General features: G+C 32.6%; 1 protein-coding gene across 1 annotated transcript; it reads left to right on the forward strand.

Moving 5' to 3' along the window:
* Positions 1 to 3,547: 3,547 nt before the first annotated feature.
* opn4xb (opsin 4xb) lies at positions 3,548 to 17,035 on the forward strand. Its single transcript, XM_051109280.1, has 9 exons — positions 3,548 to 3,762; positions 6,036 to 6,169; positions 6,424 to 6,627; positions 9,328 to 9,499; positions 9,587 to 9,742; positions 13,005 to 13,112; positions 14,664 to 14,838; positions 15,074 to 15,190; positions 15,983 to 17,035. The coding sequence occupies exons 1-9, from the start codon at positions 3,629 to 3,631 to the stop codon at positions 16,286 to 16,288; spliced, it is 1,506 nt and encodes a 501-aa protein (XP_050965237.1). The 5' UTR covers positions 3,548 to 3,628; the 3' UTR covers positions 16,289 to 17,035.
* Positions 17,036 to 20,841: the final 3,806 nt, after the last annotated feature.

The raw sequence follows: 20,841 nt of genomic DNA on the forward strand, positions 1-20,841 counted from the left end.
ACCATTACTATACTGCAAAACATTGTCCTGACTAAACAGACATTTCATTTCATACCATTGTTACATTAATACACAGTGATACAGAGGGATGATTTGTTCAAGACAGGATAAAGAGGCTTACATTGCCTTTACATGTGCAGCTGTCCTATAGAATACTGTCCCCAAACTTTTAAACTATGTACATCCATCTATAATAAGAATGTTTATTTCTCAATCAAGTAAGTTATGCTCCCGCAGACCTCATCTCTCAGATTAGGAGTAAGAACCTCTTATGTTCTAGGTTAGTTAGATTGATTCCTTGATCTATACTATAATCTTCCAGAGGCCGCTGTGTTACAGTGAGCACGCTTGTCATATAGGCTGAATTAAAGTAATGCTGTTACTGTCAGTGAGGTTTTAGCTAAGATGTAGGATTATGGAGAGAGATATAATCCTGCATCTTTCAATCCCATAGCGGCCGTTGACTGCCGTGGAGAGGACAGAAGTGATGCCTGGATTACGGTGCTAAAGCGATGAGAGAACATGCGGACAGACACACAAGGTCTCTTAGGACGAACCATTAAGCTTTTTTATTTGCTGGGTTTTGTAGGATAAAACAAGGTGGTCACAGTCAAAAGTGTGTTTTCTGCTAATGTTATAGCAAAGCTTTGTATTTGCCAAATGTGCAACAGAAAACAGCAGAACTCATTGACAATAAAATCAACAGCTTGCTGGAAGTAGTAAGTTATCCGGATATTTCCGGTACTTTTTTTTGTAAATTTGACATCTTTTAACATACTGTTTTTTTGCCTATTATCCACCTTATTTTCCCGTAAGAGCAGGCGTGATACATTTTTTGGGTGTGGCTTCCGGCCTCATCTGCATCTAGTTATTTTTATCTGTACAAATCAGTTCGTTTTGCTGCTTGATATTGCAAATTGGTGTGTTTTATATAATATTTTAATGTATTACAATAGTACATTGGGTTGTAGTGCACACAGTTCTACCGTTTACTGCACATTGTTATTCTGGATGCAACAACAGTGTTCAAAGTAGATTTAAATCACTAATACTAAGTTTAAGTACTTGTAAAAGTGATGCTTGTCTGTGAATATATCACACTGAAGAAATTAAAAGTGTTAAAAAGTATGCTGCTACATAGAGGACAGTGAATTTAGTCAAAGTGATTAATGTTACTGAGTGGAAACAACTATTTAAAAATGTGTTTTTGTCAACACACTCATGGCAGTTTGTTTACAACTTGTCAAATTAGTGGCTAAATCGAATGGAATGGATTTGTACGATTTCATACAATGTGCTTACTCCCCACTTACATTTAGGTTTAGCATTTTCCCAAAAACTGTAGATTGCAGTGTTGTAATTATTAACTAAAATGACAAACTATTAAAAATTACTTTCTGTGATCTAAATGAAGCTGACATAAAATATTAATATATAGTAAAAAACTTTGAAATGAAAATGAAATGAAAATTAGAAATGTTGCCTTGGCAACTGAATGAAATGAATATGTTTAAGCACTAAATTTACTAAAACTAAAACTGGAAAACTGGAATAAAAATTAAAGCAAAACAGACATACACACAACACACACACACACACACACACACACACACACATATATATATATATATATATATATATGTGTGTGTGTGTGTGTGTATGTATGTATGTATATATATATATATATATGCACACACACACACACACACACATATATATGTAAATGTATTTATGTATATATGTATATATGTATATACACACACACACACACACACACACACATATATATATGTGTGTGTGTGTGTAAATATATATATGCCAAATATATATTTATATATATATATATTAGTAAATACTGTAATAGTATATGGACCATTCTACAGAGTAGGATTTATTAGTTTGAACATATATTGAACCAAAAACTATCATAACTTCTTAGGTGATAATTCAGTGTACTTTATTTTTTGACGAAACATCCCATGTGTCGGTAGTGACATCACATTTTCAGTAGTGACAGTAATGTTTTGGTAGCGATCACATTACAGAATTTTAACTGACATAACTAAAACACTACTAAAACATACTAAAAACAAAACTAAAAAAAAAAAAGAATTGCATAACTGTATTAAAATTTTGTTTATTTCTCCCAAGGATTATGTGTTCACTTTTTACACTACCAAAAAAATGATGACATATTTCAGCCGTGACTGTTATGGTAGTGACAATTTTATGGCACAACACCCAAAAAATCTACCGATGTCACTACCAAAACTCGACCAAATGTTTTGGTAGTGACAATTTTAGATACTTCTGAACCTAGCTTAAAGATGTCAAAGACTCGGTAGTGACGCTCCTTAAAGTTACACAGATTTTTAATACTTTTGAACACATTTACCTCAAAATGATGGGTCCTATCTACCTTAGCTATGAGAGAGGGACACAGGAATATTTCCTGATCATAAATGTAGGGGTGTAATTAAAATCAGTCTCAGCTGTTGAACTAAAACATACACTGTTTCGGTAGTGATAAGAAAAAGCGGGATGCTTTTTTTAATGTAAAGTTTCATAATTTCATAAAACATTAAAAAGAAAATATTAAATAAATATATATTTTTTAAACTTCACTTTTTTTAAAAAAATCTAAATTATATTTTTTAAAACAACAATGGAAAAAAATACAAAAATTATTTCAGTAGGGGTTAAGGTTCAGGACAACCACCTACCAACTGAAAGTACCCAATAAATTTAGATTTTATATATATTAAGCTTACTGATATTTTAAATATTATTGTGGGTTTCAATTGATAATAGAAGGATCTTAGTAAACATCTAAGATTTCGAATACTCAAATGATTTTTAAATGTGTTTTTTGGTTGTGGGACAGCAGTTTGCACTAGTTCTGTAGAATGGCCCAGATAATGCTGACATAACACTGGTATACACTGGATGCTCTGTGACATTTCTGACTTTCGAAGAAATATTCCTGGAGTTTTCTTTGAGTTCAGAGAAGCTTGAATCCCTGAGGCAGTACATGTTCACACCCTCATTCACTCTCACTCATTCTGAATCTCCCTCTGACCCTCACATCCATTACAGACCCGATGAATACATTAGTGATGGAAGACGGAAAGCACTGTAATCTATCTGACACATGCTCTCATTTCAACTCTTTCGGGTTGTTTCTTTTATTTAGCCATCTTGTTCTTCTCCTCTCCTAGTCATGTTTAAAGAAGTGAACATGTGAAATATCCCCCAACTGTCAATATTCAGATCGGAAATGCTGTTTTTTGTTGTTGTTGTTGTTGTTGTTGCTTATAATAACCTGCTGATTGTGTGTGTGAGATGAGCATGGGATCACTCTGAAGACACAGAAGAGCTGGGGTGGGACAGATGCTGGAGCGAGGGGTGTGTCATGTGACGTGACCGAACCGCTCTGACAAGTAGGTCGCTGTGTGTCCGTCTGTTGCTGTTAGTGATAGTGTTTAACTAAACTCTCTGTTACTCTGAGACAGACTGAGAGGAAGTGATGCAGAAAAGAGAAGACAGAGACCATGACTGAGTCAGAGCTCAGGTTAGGTTTGTTTAAGTGCTGTTCTTCAGTGTTTGTTGCTGTATCTTCAGGTTGGTGATGGAGCCTCAACGGCAGATATACAAAAGACTGGACGTCCCGGATCATGTGCATTACATCATCGCCTTCCTCATCCTCATCATCGGCACTTTAGGAGTCACAGGCAATGCTTTGGTCATGTTCGCCTTCTACAGGTATGAGTGCTTAGTAGTTTGTTAAGTTGAAGAACTTAAATGTCTTTTACCTCATCTCAGAAAGTCTAAAATAGCACTTAATTATCAAGCATTATTAATTATACATTGCTTAATAGATTAATGAATGTACATTAATTCTGTTACACATGACTGAACTTTGATTCATAGTTGATGCTTAAAGTGTGTATAAAGGTAAAACTATATATGGTGTGAGATACAGTTAGGTTAAATCGTAAATGTATGTACTGTAAGAGAATGGTACTGTAAAGTTTTTCACAATTTTAATCACCTTTTGGCTTAAAAAGTGCAGATATATTAATATGAGGTCATTAAAGCTGCATGCATTAGCATTAATTAGCGAGAATAATCAAAATGCTGTTTAAAATGTGAGTAGATATGTTTTATTTTGAGTAGATAGATGATATTGTCAGCTTTCAAAAAATATTTAATGTCACTTTCATTGATAATTTTGTTAGAGTAGATATTCTTTCATTTATTTAGAAATTAAAAATGCTATAAAAATAATAAAAACTATATATATTTAATAATACATTTAATAAAAAAATTTAATAATTTTAAAATATATATTTTTAAATAATACATACATATATATATATATATTAAAATAACATTAAAAATAATAATATAATTAGTAATACTGCAAATAATATTTAATAAAATAATTTTCCAGCATTATCTCCTTGTTACCTTATCTAGTTCTGTTTTGTTGGGGTTAATATTCTTTCATTTGTCATTTATTTAGAAAATTTAAATAGCCTTGTTTCATTTTTATCCACTTTCATCGTAAAAATTATTTCGGATGAAGTCTTAAAGTGATATAGTGGCAGGGAGTTTTGCTGTCTGTTTCTGACAGATCGTCTCTCCCAACTGCTGGATAATCCTTCCAAGTCTCAAATATGTTATTGACTCTAATTGTTTTAGTGAATTGGGGCAACACTGTAAAAGAGCAGACAGTGAAATGCTAGTAAAAGCTTTTGTTTTTTTTTTACTAGCCCCATTTGTTCAGATTAAGGTTGCGCACACAAAACACCCTGCAGGTCATTGGATGGCCCTAATCCTCATTTTCCATAATTGTTTTTTTCTTTGCATTCAAAACGGGTCGTTTTTCGGCTAGGGAAATTGGGAATATTGTGAATGAGGTATAAATGACAAGGTTAATGCATTTCCATAAATGGGTGCAGTTATTGAAATCATGGGCTTCTGTAGAGTGGAAGGAATTGACTGCTATTCCAGGAATGCTGGGAATCCCTAGAACTGCAGTACATCAATGCAGTGGGGGCATTTGATCTGTTTGATAAATAACTCTCATTTACATTTACAATGAAAGGTTTTATTTGACCTAGTTATTAAAAAAATCCTTAAAAATGCCCAACCAGTTAATAAAGATTAGTAGGGATGTAATTGTTCTGTGTGTATAATTATAATTTCACATATGTGCATTTAAATGCAATTTAAAAGCTAGTTATAAAAACTTGTTAGCTGCGAAATTGTGTCTCATAATTCTGACATTTTTCTTGCAATTTTGAGTTTATATCTCACAGCTCTGTCATTTTTCCCACAATTATGAGTTTATATGACATAATTATGTCTTTTTACAATGTAAACTCAGAACTGTTGTGCAAGAAAAATAAAATAAATAATAATAATAATAATAATAATAATAATAATAATAATAATAATAATAATAGAATTGTGAGATGGAAACTCTGAGAAAAAGTCAAAATTCCGAGATATAAACTCACAATTACAAGTAAAAAAGTTAAACTTGTAATATAAAAATGCAATATAAAAACTATAAAAACATGAAATTGCAGAACTGCATGATGTAAACTCGGAATTCTGAGAAAAAAATCAGAATTTTATTCAGTGGTGAAAACATGCTTTCATAGAAGAGTTCACCCAAAAATTAAAAGAATTAATTACTCACCCTCTTGTCATTCAAAACTGAAATGACTTTTCCTGCTGAACACAAAAGTTCGAATATTTTGAAGAATGTTTGTAACCGAACAGTTTCTGTTCCCACTGACTCCCACTGTAGTTTGTCCATATACTGGGAGTCAATGGGAACCAAAACGGTTTGGTCACCAACAAAAATATCTTCAAAATATCTTCTTCTGTGTTCCACAGGAAAAAGAAAGTCATATACTGCAGGTAAAAACAACACCTGACAACTGTGATCAACTGTGTTCTTTGTTAATAATGGACTAAATATAACATGATCTTATTATTATTATTTTTTTTTTTTGGTGCAGTAATAAGAAGTTGCGGAACCTGCCAAATTATTTCATAGTGAACCTGGCGGTCAGTGATTTCCTGATGGCCATCACACAGTCTCCAATGTTCTTCATCAACTGCCTGTTTAAGGAGTGGATGTTTGGGGAACTGGGTAACATTATCTTTTTTGAGTGTATTTCAGTCTCTACATAACACAGATATCTGGGGTTATTTTAATTTAAGCCTGAAAATAAACAAAAAATGCCATTTTAAGATATAAAAAATCTACAATAAATTAAACGTGTCACATAAAATATTCTATTGCTCAAATGAAGTTCCTGTCTTATATGTATATTATCTTTTATATTACTTTAACCTTTGCAACATTGATTATACACACTGTATGTATTCTTTTTGTGTCTTCAGGATGTAAAATATATGCATTCTGTGGCGCACTCTTTGGCATCACCTCAATGATAAACCTGTTGGCCATCTCTGTCGATCGATACTTGGTCATCACCAAACCGCTGCAGACCATCCATTGGAACTCCAAACGCAGAACGTTTCTGGCCATCCTGTGCATCTGGCTCTACTCACTGGCCTGGAGTCTGGCACCTCTGATTGGCTGGAGTAAGATTTCATTGTCTTTAAATTAAATCGGACATAAATATCAGAAATCAGAAGGAGAGGTGTCATTTTCAGGTTATAATAATAAGAATTGTAAGGCTATTTTTTTTTTATAAAAAAAAAAAACTAAAATTAATATTAGCATATATATTAAACAAAAATCAATTATTTTATTATAATCAACAAAAAATAGTTGAAACTTTTCTGAAGTGTTCATTTTGAAGTATTAGCTTAGATGTAATGCAAAGCACTTTAGTATTAATATTAAGATTTTATTAATAAAAAAGCTAACAGGAACTTTATCTCAAACTTGTAACTGTAATTTATATCTTGCAATTATTAATTCATGCAATTATAATAATCAGAATTCTGAGGAAAAAAGACAGAATCGTGAGATTTAAACTTTGTCTGAAGCTTTTGAACATATATTTTAAAATATTTTTAATTTAAAAAAAATATTTTTTTTAAAAAGAAAGCCTACAAAGAACATATTTTAATGACAGCATATTTATGAAACCAAAATAAATTCTTTTATTTATCATAATCAACAGAACGTAATAGAAACTTTGCTAAAGTGATTGTTTTGAACAAGTATTATCTTAGATATTATGCAAAGCACTTTAGCTAAAGTATTAATGTTAATATTTTATTAACAAAAAAAGCTAACTGCAACTTCTTATGTCAAAAATCTGTTTATATCTTGCAATTATTAATTATTAGGGAAAAATCTGAATTTTGAGATATAAACTTCTAAGTATCTGAAAAAAATATTTAGAGATTTTTTTCCTGACATTTAACATAAAAAGTCAAGTCAAGTCAAGTCACCTTTATTTATATACCGCCTTTAACAATACAGAATTGTGACAAGGCGGCTGTACAGTGTTAAATAGGAAACAGTACATCAACAATGCCAAAGGCAACATTAAACACTCACATTATAGGTAAAGGTAGTTAATCAAAAACAATAAAATAAAATGCAATATTGTGTTAAGAGAAAGTGTCCCCAACTAAGCAAGCCAGAGGCGACAGCGGCAAGGAACCAAAACTCCATCGGTGACAAATGAAGAAAAAAAACCTTGGGAGAAACCAGGCTCAGTCGGGGGGCCAGTTCTCCTCTGGCCAAAGTTCCCGTGGTCTTGTGCCGACAGCCGTCTAGGTGATGTGGTCTTTAATGTGGATCCGTCTCTGGGGCTCATCTAGTTGATGTGGACTCCGCTGACATTCAGGGCTGTAGAGGTCGTCTCTAGGTGCTGATCCACCGTCTGGGCTGGGTTCGGACTGGATCCGGGGGACTGCAGTGACCATCTGATCTGGATACGGACTGGATCTGGTGGTTAATGTGACCTCGGAATAAGAGAGAAACAGACTAATATTAGCGTAGATGCCATTCTTCTGACGATGCACCGAGTACATCGGGTGTTATGGGAAGTGTTCCCGGTTCCGGTTGACCTAATTAGTGCAGCCTAACAATCCTTTAACGGATTTGAATTATAAGAATGTGGATTTGTTATGTGTAAGCAAGGTTAAAGAGATGGGTCTTTAATCTAGATTTAAACTGACAGAGTGTGTCTGCGTCCCGAACATTGTAGGGTAGATTGTTCCAGAGTTTGGGCGCTAAATAAGAAAAAGATCTGCCGCCCGCGGTTGATTTTGATATTCTCGGTATTATCAAATTGCCAGAGTTTTGAGAACGCAGCGGACGTGAGGGACTATAATGCAATAAGAGCTCACTCAGGTACTGGGGAGCTAAACCATTCAGGGCTTTATAAGTAATTAGCAAGATTTTAAAATCTATACGATGTTTAATAGGGAGCCAGTGCAGTGTAGACAGAACCGGGCTAATATGATCATACTTTTTGGTTCTAGTAAGAACTCTAGCTGCTGCATTTTGGACCAGCTGGAGTTTGTTTATTAAGCGAGCAGAACAACCACCCAAAAAAAAAAAGCATTACAATAATCTAACCGTGAGGTCATAAACGCATGAATTAATGTTTCAGCATTTGACATTGATAGCATAGGTCGTAGTTTAGATATATTTTTGAGATGGAAAAATGCAGTTTTGCAAATACTAGAGATGTGGTTTTCAAAGGAAAGATTACCATCAAATAGCACACCTAGGTTCCTAACTGATGACGAAGAATTGACAGAACAGCCTTCAAGTATTAGACACTATTACCTATACTTACCTATACTATTACCTATACTAAAATATTAGACACTAAAAAGTCACTATTACCATTTTATAATTTTATTCTGTTGTGTAAATAAGCTTCCATAAAACAGTCCCCCTTGCTACATACGTTTATAAGATTTTTAAACAAAACAAACCACTTTTATGATTTCTTTTCCCACAAAATGTGTTGTTCCATCAATGTTTAATAAAAACGTTCTTTCTTAAAGGGACAGTTCACTCAAAAATGAAAATTCTGTCATCATTTTCTCACCCTCAAGTTGTTCCAGACCTGTATGAATTTCTTCTGTTGAACACAAAGGAAGATATTTTGAAGAATATGGGTAACCAAACAGTTGCTGGTAGATATCGTCTCCCAAAAAATGTATTTTGTGTTCAGTTTGAGAAACAACTTAAAGGGTGAGTGTGGGATGAATTTTCATTTTTGGGTGAACTGTCCCTTTAAGATGTGACTTGTGCTCTGTTGCACACTACTGAGGAAATGTATGATGTATGTTTTAATGCTCCTGCAGGTTCCTACATCCCTGAAGGTCTGATGACATCCTGCACGTGGGACTACGTCTCGCCGTCTCCCGTCAACAAGAGTTACACCATGATGCTGTGCTGTTTCGTCTTCTTCATCCCCCTGGCCATCATCCTCTACTGTTACCTGTTCATGTTCTTCTCCGTACGAAAAGCCAGCAGGTCTGAGCTCCTTGAGCTGTCTTGAAATTGAGGAGTGTTCACTGAAAAGCATTTATGAGTGCATGAATGATGTATGTGTGTGTTTAGAGATCTAGACCGGCTGAGCTCTCAGAAGTCCAGCTTTCTGAAGCAGCAGTCCATGAGGAGTGAATGGAAACTGGCTAAAATAGCAGCTGTGGTCATAGTGGTGTACGTGCTGTCCTGGGCTCCCTATGCGTGCGTCACCCTCATCGCCTGGGCAGGGTGAGCGCTGAGCTTCTACACATTTCCAGAAACTTATATTTATACATTTCTGAGGACTTCATATTCGCATGATCTTCATAGACATTTTGGAAGCATCATTAAATCTGTTGCTCATACTTAGGATTCATATTCATAACCCTGAGCATGCAGTTCGTGCTACATACATGAATGATACTCTACCATTCTAAATGCAAGTTTAGTCAGTATGATTTCTTGTTAAGAAACTAATGCTTTTGTTCAGCAAGGACACATGTAATAGATTAAAAGTCACAGTAAAGACAATTATAATCTTATAAAAGATTTCTTTTCTTTTTTTTTTTAACCTTAAATGCTTCAAACACTCTCAAAAAGCAAGGTGCAAAAGCTGTCACTGGGGCAGTACCTTTTCAAAAGGTACTAATATGTGCACTTTAGGTATTAATATGTACCTTTAAAGTACCAGTATAGACCCTTTAGGTACAAAGGTGACAGGTTTTGTACCTTTTTTACTGAGAATGAAAAATCCTCGGACAAAATACACTACCAGTCAAAAGTTTTGAACAGTACGATTTTTAATGTTTTTTAAACAAGTCTCTTCTGCTCAACAAACCTGCATTTATTTAATTTAAAGTACAGGAAATCAGTAAAATATTTGAATAGATTTTAAAATGTAATGTATTCCTGTGATTTCAAAGCTGTATTTTTAGCATCATTACTCCAGTCACATGATCCTTCAGAAATCATTCTAATATTCTGATTTGCTGCTCAAAAAACTTTTATTATTATTATGTTGAAAACAGCTGAGTAGAATTTATTCAGGTTTCTTGGATGAATAGAAAGTTTAAGAAGAACAGCATTTATCTGAAATTGAAATCTTTTGTAACATTTTAAATGTCTCTATCATCACTTTTGATCAATTTAAAACATCCTTGCAAATTTGTATTATTTTTATTGTGTTTTATTATTTTTAATTTGTATTAATTTCTTTCCCCAAAAAAGCTTTTGAATGGTTTACTATATAATGTAACAAAAGCTTGTTATTTCAGATAAATGCTGATCTTTGTATCTTTATATTCATCTTTCTATTCATTAGTATTCATACTACTACTACTAATAATACATGTTTCTTGAACAGCAGGTCAGCATATTAGAATGATTTCTGAAGGATCAAGTGACACTGAAGACTGGAGTAATGATGCTGAAAATGTAGCTTTGATCACAGGAATAAATTGCATTTTTAAATATAGTCAATAGGAAGCAGTTATTCTAAATGGTACAAATATTTCACAATATTACTGCTCTATTTTGGATTAAATAAATGCAGGTTTGGTGAGCAGAAGAGAATTCTTTAAAAAACATTAAAAATCTTACTGTTCAAAAACTTTTGACTTTTTGGTAGTGAATATCATGGTTTCACAATATTTTCACAAAAATATTAAGCAGCACACCTGTTGCCAATATTGATCATCATAATGTTATTCAGGGGACCTATTACCACAGCTTAAATAAATGCATGGTTGCAAATAATTAAACATTTTAAGGTGCAAACATTATTTTGATTAGTTCTGTTGACATAATCATGTTGATCATTACAGTGCAATTTAAACTTACATTTTGTGTTTTTCCTCATGTTTTTTCAGTATTAAGTGTAATTTAAACAAAATTTTCTGCTTAATTGATTTTTTAATATTTAGTATACTTTTTTTTATTATACAATTTTTTTATTACATCAAGCTAATACTCAGTCTAATTTAGACTGATTACATCACGTTAATATTGTATGTAATTTAACTGAAATTTTTGTGTTAATTTAATTGATTAAAAAAGGTAATAGACGCAATTAATAGGAAAGATTAATCGGTTTCCAGGCCACCTTTCAATTATGTTTTTTTTTTTTTTGTAGTAATCAACAAAAATAAATGTGTTTATGCCACAAAAAACTTAGTCTAGTTGCTTGTTGAACATTATTTCATTACAAGTTTTCATTGATGCAAGCTGTTTTTGTTGAGCCTTAGAGTGTAGAATGATTTCTAAAGGATCATATGACACTGAAGACTGGAGTAATCAAGCAGACAATTCAGTTTTGCATCACAGGAATAAATTAGATTTATTAGATACATTTTAGAACAGCAATAATATTTTAAAATATTACTCTTTTTACAAATAAATGCAGCCTTGGTGAGCAAAAGAGACTTCTCTCAACAGCATTAAATATTCTCATGACCCCACACTTTTGAGCGGTAGTGTATATCAAATTCCGTGACTACATGCATCATACTTAAAGATCAGTATTATTGTCACATGCAACTGTACGGGCTTGTAAAATTATGGCCTTGTACTGATTTTACAGCCATGTGATGAGAGCCAAACAACAGCTCACTTGTGTTCACTGTACTGCTCTGTTGTTTTCTGTCCTGTAGGCATGACATGGTCTTTCCTCTGAGATTACAGAGATACACTTTACTGAGAAGTAATTATGAAATACAGTATTTGACCTAAATTTGAAAATATACTAGTTACTAACACATCTTATATGTTGTGCTTGCAATATAAAATTGGGTAAAATAGGGCTTATTTCAGTAATGGGGGTACAATTTCTGTATAACCAAGTTCATTTGCAGATGTCAACCTTATAACGGGATATACTGTCACACTTTGTTATCTAAGTTGTCACAATGGGATCTTACTGTTCAAAGTAAGATTTTTTTTTTAATTCAGAATTAATAGAGATGTTAATAGAGATGTCAGCTCTGTTTAGTGTTGAAGTTATTGTTTAATAGTTTCGAGTCACCATTATTGTTATTAGTGATCCCTTTGGATATCGTAACTCTAGAGAACAAGAAAATATAAAATGTTGCATAAAATATTCATGAACGAAAATTAGAAATGACGAGCATTAATGGAATTAGATTCATGGATTTTTGACTCATAACCAGCTACTGAGATACAGATTCGAGGAAAGCCCTCAATATATGATGGACTCAATCAGTATACTAGATGCTATATATAGCAGTAATCTTTATATATCAGAAGGGTTACAGTGTCTGTAATCTGCAAATCCCCTGATTTTTGTTTATCTGGCACTTTTTCGTTGTGCACTTTTTGTCTTACAAGTATGTATGTGCGTGTGTGTGGCTCTCTATAGTAGTTAAGCTCAGCACAGCTGTGAGAAGTAGAAAGTGATTATAAAACATGGTAATCTCTTTTTCTCTTTTTTCAGCACTGCACTTGATGAATGACCTACATGTGTTTAAAAGGACCTGTATTTTGTCCTGTTTCTCAGGCATGCAAACATCCTCACGCCCTACTCTAAAACACTGCCGGCGGTCCTCGCCAAATCATCGGCCATCTACAACCCTTTCATATATGCCATAATTCACACCAAATACAGGTAAATAGATCATAAAACAAACTAAATACACAATCACACACACAAAAATTCATGTTTGTATGTGGGAAAAAATACAGTTGTCAAAAGTTTACATACACCTTGCAAAATCTACTAAATGTTAATTATTTTACCAAAATAAGACAGATCATACAAAAAAGTTATTTTTTATTTAGTACTGACCTGAATAGGGTATTTCACATAAAAGATGTTTGCATATAGTCTACAAGAGAAAATTATAGTTGAATTTATAAAAATGACCCTGTTTGGGTTTTTTTTGTTTGTTTGTTTTTTTTGTTTAGTGATAGTTGTTCATTAGTCCCTTGTTTGTCCTGAACAGTTAAACTGTCTGCTGTTCTTCAGAAAAGTCTTTCAGGTCCCACAAATGCATTGGTTTTTCAGCAGTTTTGTGTATTTGAACCCTTTTCAACGTTGACTGTATGATTTTGAGATCCATCTTTTCAGAAGATTGGGGTAAATTTAACTTATTTAGTATCCTGGAGAACATGTAGGTGTCTTCTGTAGCTTTTGAAGGGCAGTACTAAATGAAAAAAATCTTATATTTAAGCAAAATAAGAAAAATGTACACATCTTCATTCTGTTCAAAAGTTTTCACCCCTGGCTCTTAATGCATCGTGTTTCCATCTGGACCATCAGTGAGCGTTTAAACCTTATGTAATAGTTGCATATGAGTCCCTCAGTTGTCCTCAGTGTGAAAAGATGGATCTCAAAATCATACAGTCATTGTTGAAAAGGGTTTGAATATCTTATTTAGGTCAGTACTAAATAAAAAATAACATGCATTTTGTATGTTCCCTCTTATTTTGGTAAAATAACAAACAGATTTTGCAGATTCTGCAAGGTGTACATAAACTTTTGACCTTAACTGTACAAATAGTATAGTAGAACATTAAATGTCAAGCAGTGGCCTATACTTTATCTAAAACTAATTTAAACAATATATAATATAATATAATATAATATAACTATTATATACATGCATTCAAACAGTTGTAAAAACATTTAAAACTGGTTATTTAAATTATAAAAATGAACAATTTAATGTTTTTACAGTACATGCTGTTTTAGAAAAATTCAAAGTTGAAATGGTGACATCTTATTAAATATATATATATATATACACACACTGCAGTGAATTTAGGCCCAGATTATGCAGAGCTGTAATAGCTGTTAATGGTGGATATTTTGATGAATCGAAAAGTTTTTTCTATGTCTAAACTTTTTTCTATGATTCATGCCAATATTGTCCAAAACCCCACTTTTCTAGGGCGTTTCCAAACTTTTGGATATATATATGTGTGTGTGTGTGTGTATATATTTATATGTATATATGTGTGTGTGTATATATATATATGTATATATGTGTGTGTGTATATATATATATATGTATATATATATATATATATATATGTATATATGTGTATTTATTTTTTGGACTTCAAAAGTCAAGAAAATTCTTAAAATCAAAAAGCAAATTTTTAAGACAAATAGTCATTTTCACATCATGACATACATTCATCTGTCTCTCTGCAGAGCCACATTAGCTGAGAAGGTCCCAGGTTTGTCCTGCCTGTCTCGCGTTCAGAAGGACTGTCTCACCTCCTCCACCAATAGCGACGCCTCAGTCCAGGACACCAGCGTCAGCAGACAGTCATCAGTCTCCAAGAACAAACTCCACACAACCACCGCCAACGACTCCTGCACTATGGTACAGTAGAAAGATGTATCTGTAGGCTTGAATTTCTATGACTCAGATGAGACTCTATTCATATCATTGGCCTAAACTGTTGAAATCAGATGACCAGCTAAATACTGCTCACATTATCTCACCGCTATTAGAATCAAATGCTTCCGGGTTGCCGAATAAGGCGCTGGTTTGTCGTCACTTTCTGTGGATCTATATTTTAGAGTGTGTGTTTATGTGTGTGTGTGTGAGATTGCAGGTAATGGGAGAAGTGGAGCTGGACCTGATGGAGAACAGACCCAATGTGTCAAAAGTGTCATTTAGAGGCTCATCCAGACAGCGGATCCTAAAATGCTCCTCACTGCTGATAGAGAAGGTGAGGTTTAATTTACCAACACTGAAACATTAATATTTCACTTAAAAATTAAATTTGCTGCTCACCAATTCTCTGCAGTGAATGGGTGCCGTCAGAATGAGAGTCCAAAGAGCTGATAAAAAAACATCACAATAATCCACAAGTAATCCACACCACTCCAGTCCATCAATTCACATCTTGTGAAGAGAAAAGCTGTGGTTTGTAAGAAACAAATCCATCATTAAGGGTTTTTAACTTTAAATAAAAGTGCTCTAGCTATAAAATTGCTTTCTCCAGTGAAAATGTTGTCTTTTCTGAATCAGGAGAGAAATAAGCACAGATCAAGCACCATTTACAAGCCAAACAGTCCAAAACAGCTCTAATATGCTGGTGGATTTTGATGTGAGAAGAAAACGGACTTGATGGACTTTATCTTAAAAGCATTATTATAGATTATGGACTTAATGATGAATTTGTTTATGACAAACATTTAGCTTTTCACCTCACAAGATGTTAACTGATGCACTGGAGTTGTGTGGATTAGTTATGGATTATTGTGATGTTTTTATCTGCTGTTTGGACTCTCATTGTGATGGCACCCATTCACTACAAAGGAGCCATTGGTAGCAAGTGATGTAATGCTGCATTTCTCTATGATGCATTTCTGATGAAGAAACAAACTCATCTGCATCTTGCATCTTGAGTACATTGTTTTTTTATTTTTGGGTGAACTATTATTTTAAATACAGTTCTAAATGAATGTGTCCATATACAGCAATTCAACCACTCACCAAGTGAATTTGTGTTCTGTAGTATCCGAAACAGATGAAGGAGTCGTTCAGTCTATGCGAGCAAGATCTCGTCTCCGGTTCCCTCGCGATGGCAACAGCACCGACGGTCGTTTACACTAAGAAGAGCGGGAGTGCCGATATGACCTCTGACCTCTCATTTAAGCCTAAGGACAACTCTGTGACCCGTAGCTCCTCAGACACTCCTACAATCGTCATCAGTCCACCGTCAGAGAGAAACACGTCTGGATCTCACTGTCAGGACTTTATGTTTGACCTTACAAACTTCCCAGCAGAGCTATTGGACACTAATAAGAGATCTCTCACATGAACCAACCAGCACTGATCTGAGACTCTTAAATAAACTCTGATTCTAACTAGATGATTTCATGAAGGAATCATCGGTGCTTAATCACATTAAAGTTTTAGGTAACTTTAGGTTGTAGGCTTTAATTCAGAGGAGGTCCTTTTTTGTGTATGATGATTAAAATTGAAAATGTACGATTTTTTTTTAAAGAAATTATAAAGATCATATATTTGTATTTTCCTTTTGTTTTTGCACTTATGAACCTCATGGATCAGGACAGTTTTTATACTGACAGGTTTTTAAGAAAGTTATGCTGTGGTGTTTATAGATCAGTGTTATGGGAAAAAATTTAATTTAAAAAATAAATAAATATTTATATTATATATAATTAGTGATTTCCAATTTTATACCCCAAACAAAGATTATTGGAGTATATTTAACAAGAAAGTATTACTTTGTATTTCAAAGTTTAATTAAATGTGTGATTATTTGCAATTATTTGTGCAATTTACTAGCAATTCTGAGCTAACATTGTTAACATCTGGTGAAGCAAAAACCTTTGTGTTTGTAAGACAAAATCCATAATTCAAAATAGCCGTTTCAATAGTGAAAACGTCCATGAAAAAGCTGTTTGGACTCTCATTCTGTCGGCACCCATTCACTGCAGAGCAAGTGATGTAATATGCTGCATTTCTCCAAATCTGTTCTTATAAAAGAAAAAAAAATTATCTACATCTTGGATGGCCTAAGGGTGAGTACATTGTTTTTCATTTTCAGGTGAACTGTTCCTTTAAATGGACTTCCAAATGAATGTCTAAAAAAAATATAAATCTAAAAAATAATAAAGTAATAAATAAAAAGTGTTTTTGTCTTGCTGTCTAATACAGTAATATATTTATATGTCTCATTTTAAATGAGTCATTTCCGATTTCATACCTCAAAATATATAAACAAAGATTACTGGAAGAAAATATAATTTCTTTGCAGTTCAAAGTTTTAACAAATGTGTTACTCGTTGATTCTTTGTAATTTTTTGTGAATTTTACTAGCAGTTCTGTTTCTACACCAAATGTTTTTTTTTCTTTTCCTGTGTATTATTTAGCTTTGTTTAACTTTTTTTAGTAACTACAAACCAATATTTGTTGCCAACACCTGTATATATCTATATATATCTACTGTGTACCTATCTGTCTCTCTCTCTCTCTCTAATTTTCACAAATAGATATGATGCAGGTCTTTAAACCAATTTTTTTCAGCAAAGTAACTGTTAAACCCCAGTCATATAATTAATCTATACTGTACATTTCAATTACACTGGCCATTGGACACTCTGCTCTCTAGATAGTGATATTTAATATTAATTTTATTTAATACTTGCTTTATTAACCTGTTTTCCTCCCAAATGTCTTAGAAGACACAACGCTTCATTTTCCTCATGCATCCAGCAGAGGACGCTGCATCTCATGCAATCACAGCGTGTGTAAATGATACAATTATATTTAACGCAGAATTGATTAACTTAACTATTAACGTAACTATTGTCTCACCGTCAAGTACCTTAAAATCTGTAACTCTAGCTTGTGCTTCAGAGAGGTTTGACCGTATTTCGAGCACATTGATTTCTAAACAGTCCCTCATTTGTCTCTGTTGCTTTATGAGTGCATTAGCCCAGAGCATAAAATAAACTCTAATCACTCACACTGCTGTTTCTAGACGATAGTTTGAACTAGAGTACATTATTGATCCCCATTCTTTGTACAGATGCTAATAATAGCATTTTTATGCATTGACGTGGCCTGTGTTTACACTACATCCTATTTAGCCCCCATTAACATCAATGCGCATGCTTTTAAACTGTCTATATGGGGTTTTCAACCTTTGTCTAACACGTCAGACTGATTAAACAGTCCGCAGTCTTTGTAAAAGCTGTCCTGACAGGGTCTGTATGATTATGTTGTGCTGTAATGACTGTTATCTCTCTATGAATGTGAAGTTTGCTGGGTGTCATTATTAATCATTACTTAACTGGGGTGATTCAATACAGCAGTATTATTTTTCCCCACACATGTAAATAAACCTGCACCCATTCTCTACATCAACATGTTTATTTCTGTATTAATGTTAAAGGGGTCATCGGATGCAAAGTTCACTTTGACATGTTGTTTGAACATTAATGTGTGTTGGCAGTGTATGTACAAATCTACCCTATAATGATAAAAAAATCCATGCAGTGGTTTTTAATTAATCTGTAAAAATAATAATTGAGCCATTCTCAGATGCCCGATAGTTGATTGACATGAGCGTCTTACCTCAGACCCGCCTTACATCAGCAGTCACAGTCCAACCTCCATTGTTTCGATGCCGGAGCAGGGATGTAAATTAGACAAGAATATCTCCAACTGAGCAATTGAGGTGTTGTGTTGCTGGATGTAATAATGAACATAGTGGTCGTCATTTACTCCCGACATCTGAGCCGCTGAAGATGCAGTGGATTACGTTTGTTTGTAAAGGGAATGCGCCTCCTGATCTACATATATCACTTTATGTTCCCATGAATCATTCGTGATTCAGCTTCACTTACAGCAGAAGTGAGTATAAGGGTTTTTTAATGAATCTTTGCAATCACCTTTCCTAATAACGTGCTAGTTAGCAAGTTTAGCGGCTAAACGCGGTTAAAGTAAACAGGCTCGTCACTCCACAGAGAGAAGGGAGGGGCGGGGCGAGCGGAGCTCATTAACATTTAAAGCAACCTCGACCAGAACAGGATGATTTTTGCAGAGCTGATTTTGGCAAGGTAAAAAAATGAGAAATTTAAACCAAAGCATGTTATAGATGTTTCATAAAGACCCTAAAGAATCATATCAACTTGTGGAAAATGGGCATCCAATGACCTCTTTAAATCACAGCTTTTTGCTTTTGAAACAACACTTTGAAACCATTTTTGGTTTTAAATCTAAAAATATGCTTCTTGTACTATCATTTAAACACTGCAAAAAAAAAAAGATAACTAAATAATAATAATAATAATAATTATTATATATGTGTATATATATATATATATATATATATATATATAATTGTATTTTTTATTTTAATTTTTTTTTTTTTTTTTTTTTTTTTTTTTTTGCCAAACAAGTAAAATTATCTACCAGTGGGGTAAGAAAAAAATCTTGTTTTTTCCCCCCTCAGGAAACATGACTTAATATCTTATGTCATTTTGCTTTTGCTCAATTTTTAGATATTTTGACTAAAAACAAGACAAAAATAGTAAGTAAGATAAGCTTCTTTTTTTTTTTTTGCGGTGAATAAACTTTTTTGTTGTTGTTAAATCAAACATATTCATTTGTAATTTAATTGGACTGCATTAAATAATTTTATTTTTTAAACAGTTTCACCATGACAATATATTATTGACAATACAATGAATTTAAGTTATTTTATTATTTAGAATTTACTAGAATTTAGTTTGCATCAGTACAACATATCAAATAAATTAAACATTGTAAGTAAAATGTAATTTAACTATATATTTAAATTATACTATTTTATTAATTTAGTTTTACACATCTGTCTATTTATTGAATTTTAGTTTTTATTTTGATATTTTATTTTTATATTTACTTTTTACACAACTTTGCCAAGTCATTATATTTAATATTCATATAAACCATATATTCAATTGTTTTTAGTTATTTTAGTTTCATTTAGTTTGCATCAGTACAACATGTCAAATAAATTAAACATTATAAGTAAAATGTAATTCAACTATATATTTAAATTATATTATTTTATTAATTTAATTTTACACACATTTTGCCAGGACATTATATTTATAATAATACAAAGAATAAAGTTATTTTATTTATTGCGAATTTTATTTTTATTTTTACATAACATTGTCATATATATAAATTGATTTTTTGTTTTAATTTTAATAATTAATTTTTTTTATTTAATTTTTACACAACTTTGCCATGACATTATATTTATAATTCAAATTAATTTAATATTATATGTAAAATGTAAAATGTAAAATTTACACACATTTTGCCAGGACATTATATTTATAATAATACACAAAATAAAGTTATTTTATTTTATTTGCGTTTTATTTTTATTTCCAACTTTTTCATATATATTACAAATTATAATCCATTTATTTATTAAATTTTAGTTTTTATTTTAATATTTCATTTTTTATATGTAATTTTTAATGTTTAGCCTACACAATTTTGCCAGGGCATTATATTTATAATTTGTAGTATAAACCATTTACTGAAGTATTTTTTACGTTTTTTGACATTATGGCATGTAAACTGTATAAATGTTTCCATTTTATTTTATTTTTTATTACATAGCTTTATTGTTTGGCAATATATAGCAATATAGCAATATATTGACTATATAATAGTACAAAATATAATAACCCTTGCAATGTAGCGTCCAAATAAGTTAAAAAAGGGCTTTGATGCGGCAAAGTCTTTGTAATGTTTTGTTTTTCTACAGGTCCAGCCCATATGTGATGACGTCACTTGCGGAGGGACCGTGAACCTCTCAGCGCCGCCGCAACCGCACAG

This window comes from Labeo rohita, chromosome 5 (genome assembly GCF_022985175.1).
Source record: "Labeo rohita strain BAU-BD-2019 chromosome 5, IGBB_LRoh.1.0, whole genome shotgun sequence".
NCBI lineage: Eukaryota > Metazoa > Chordata > Actinopteri > Cypriniformes > Cyprinidae > Labeo > Labeo rohita.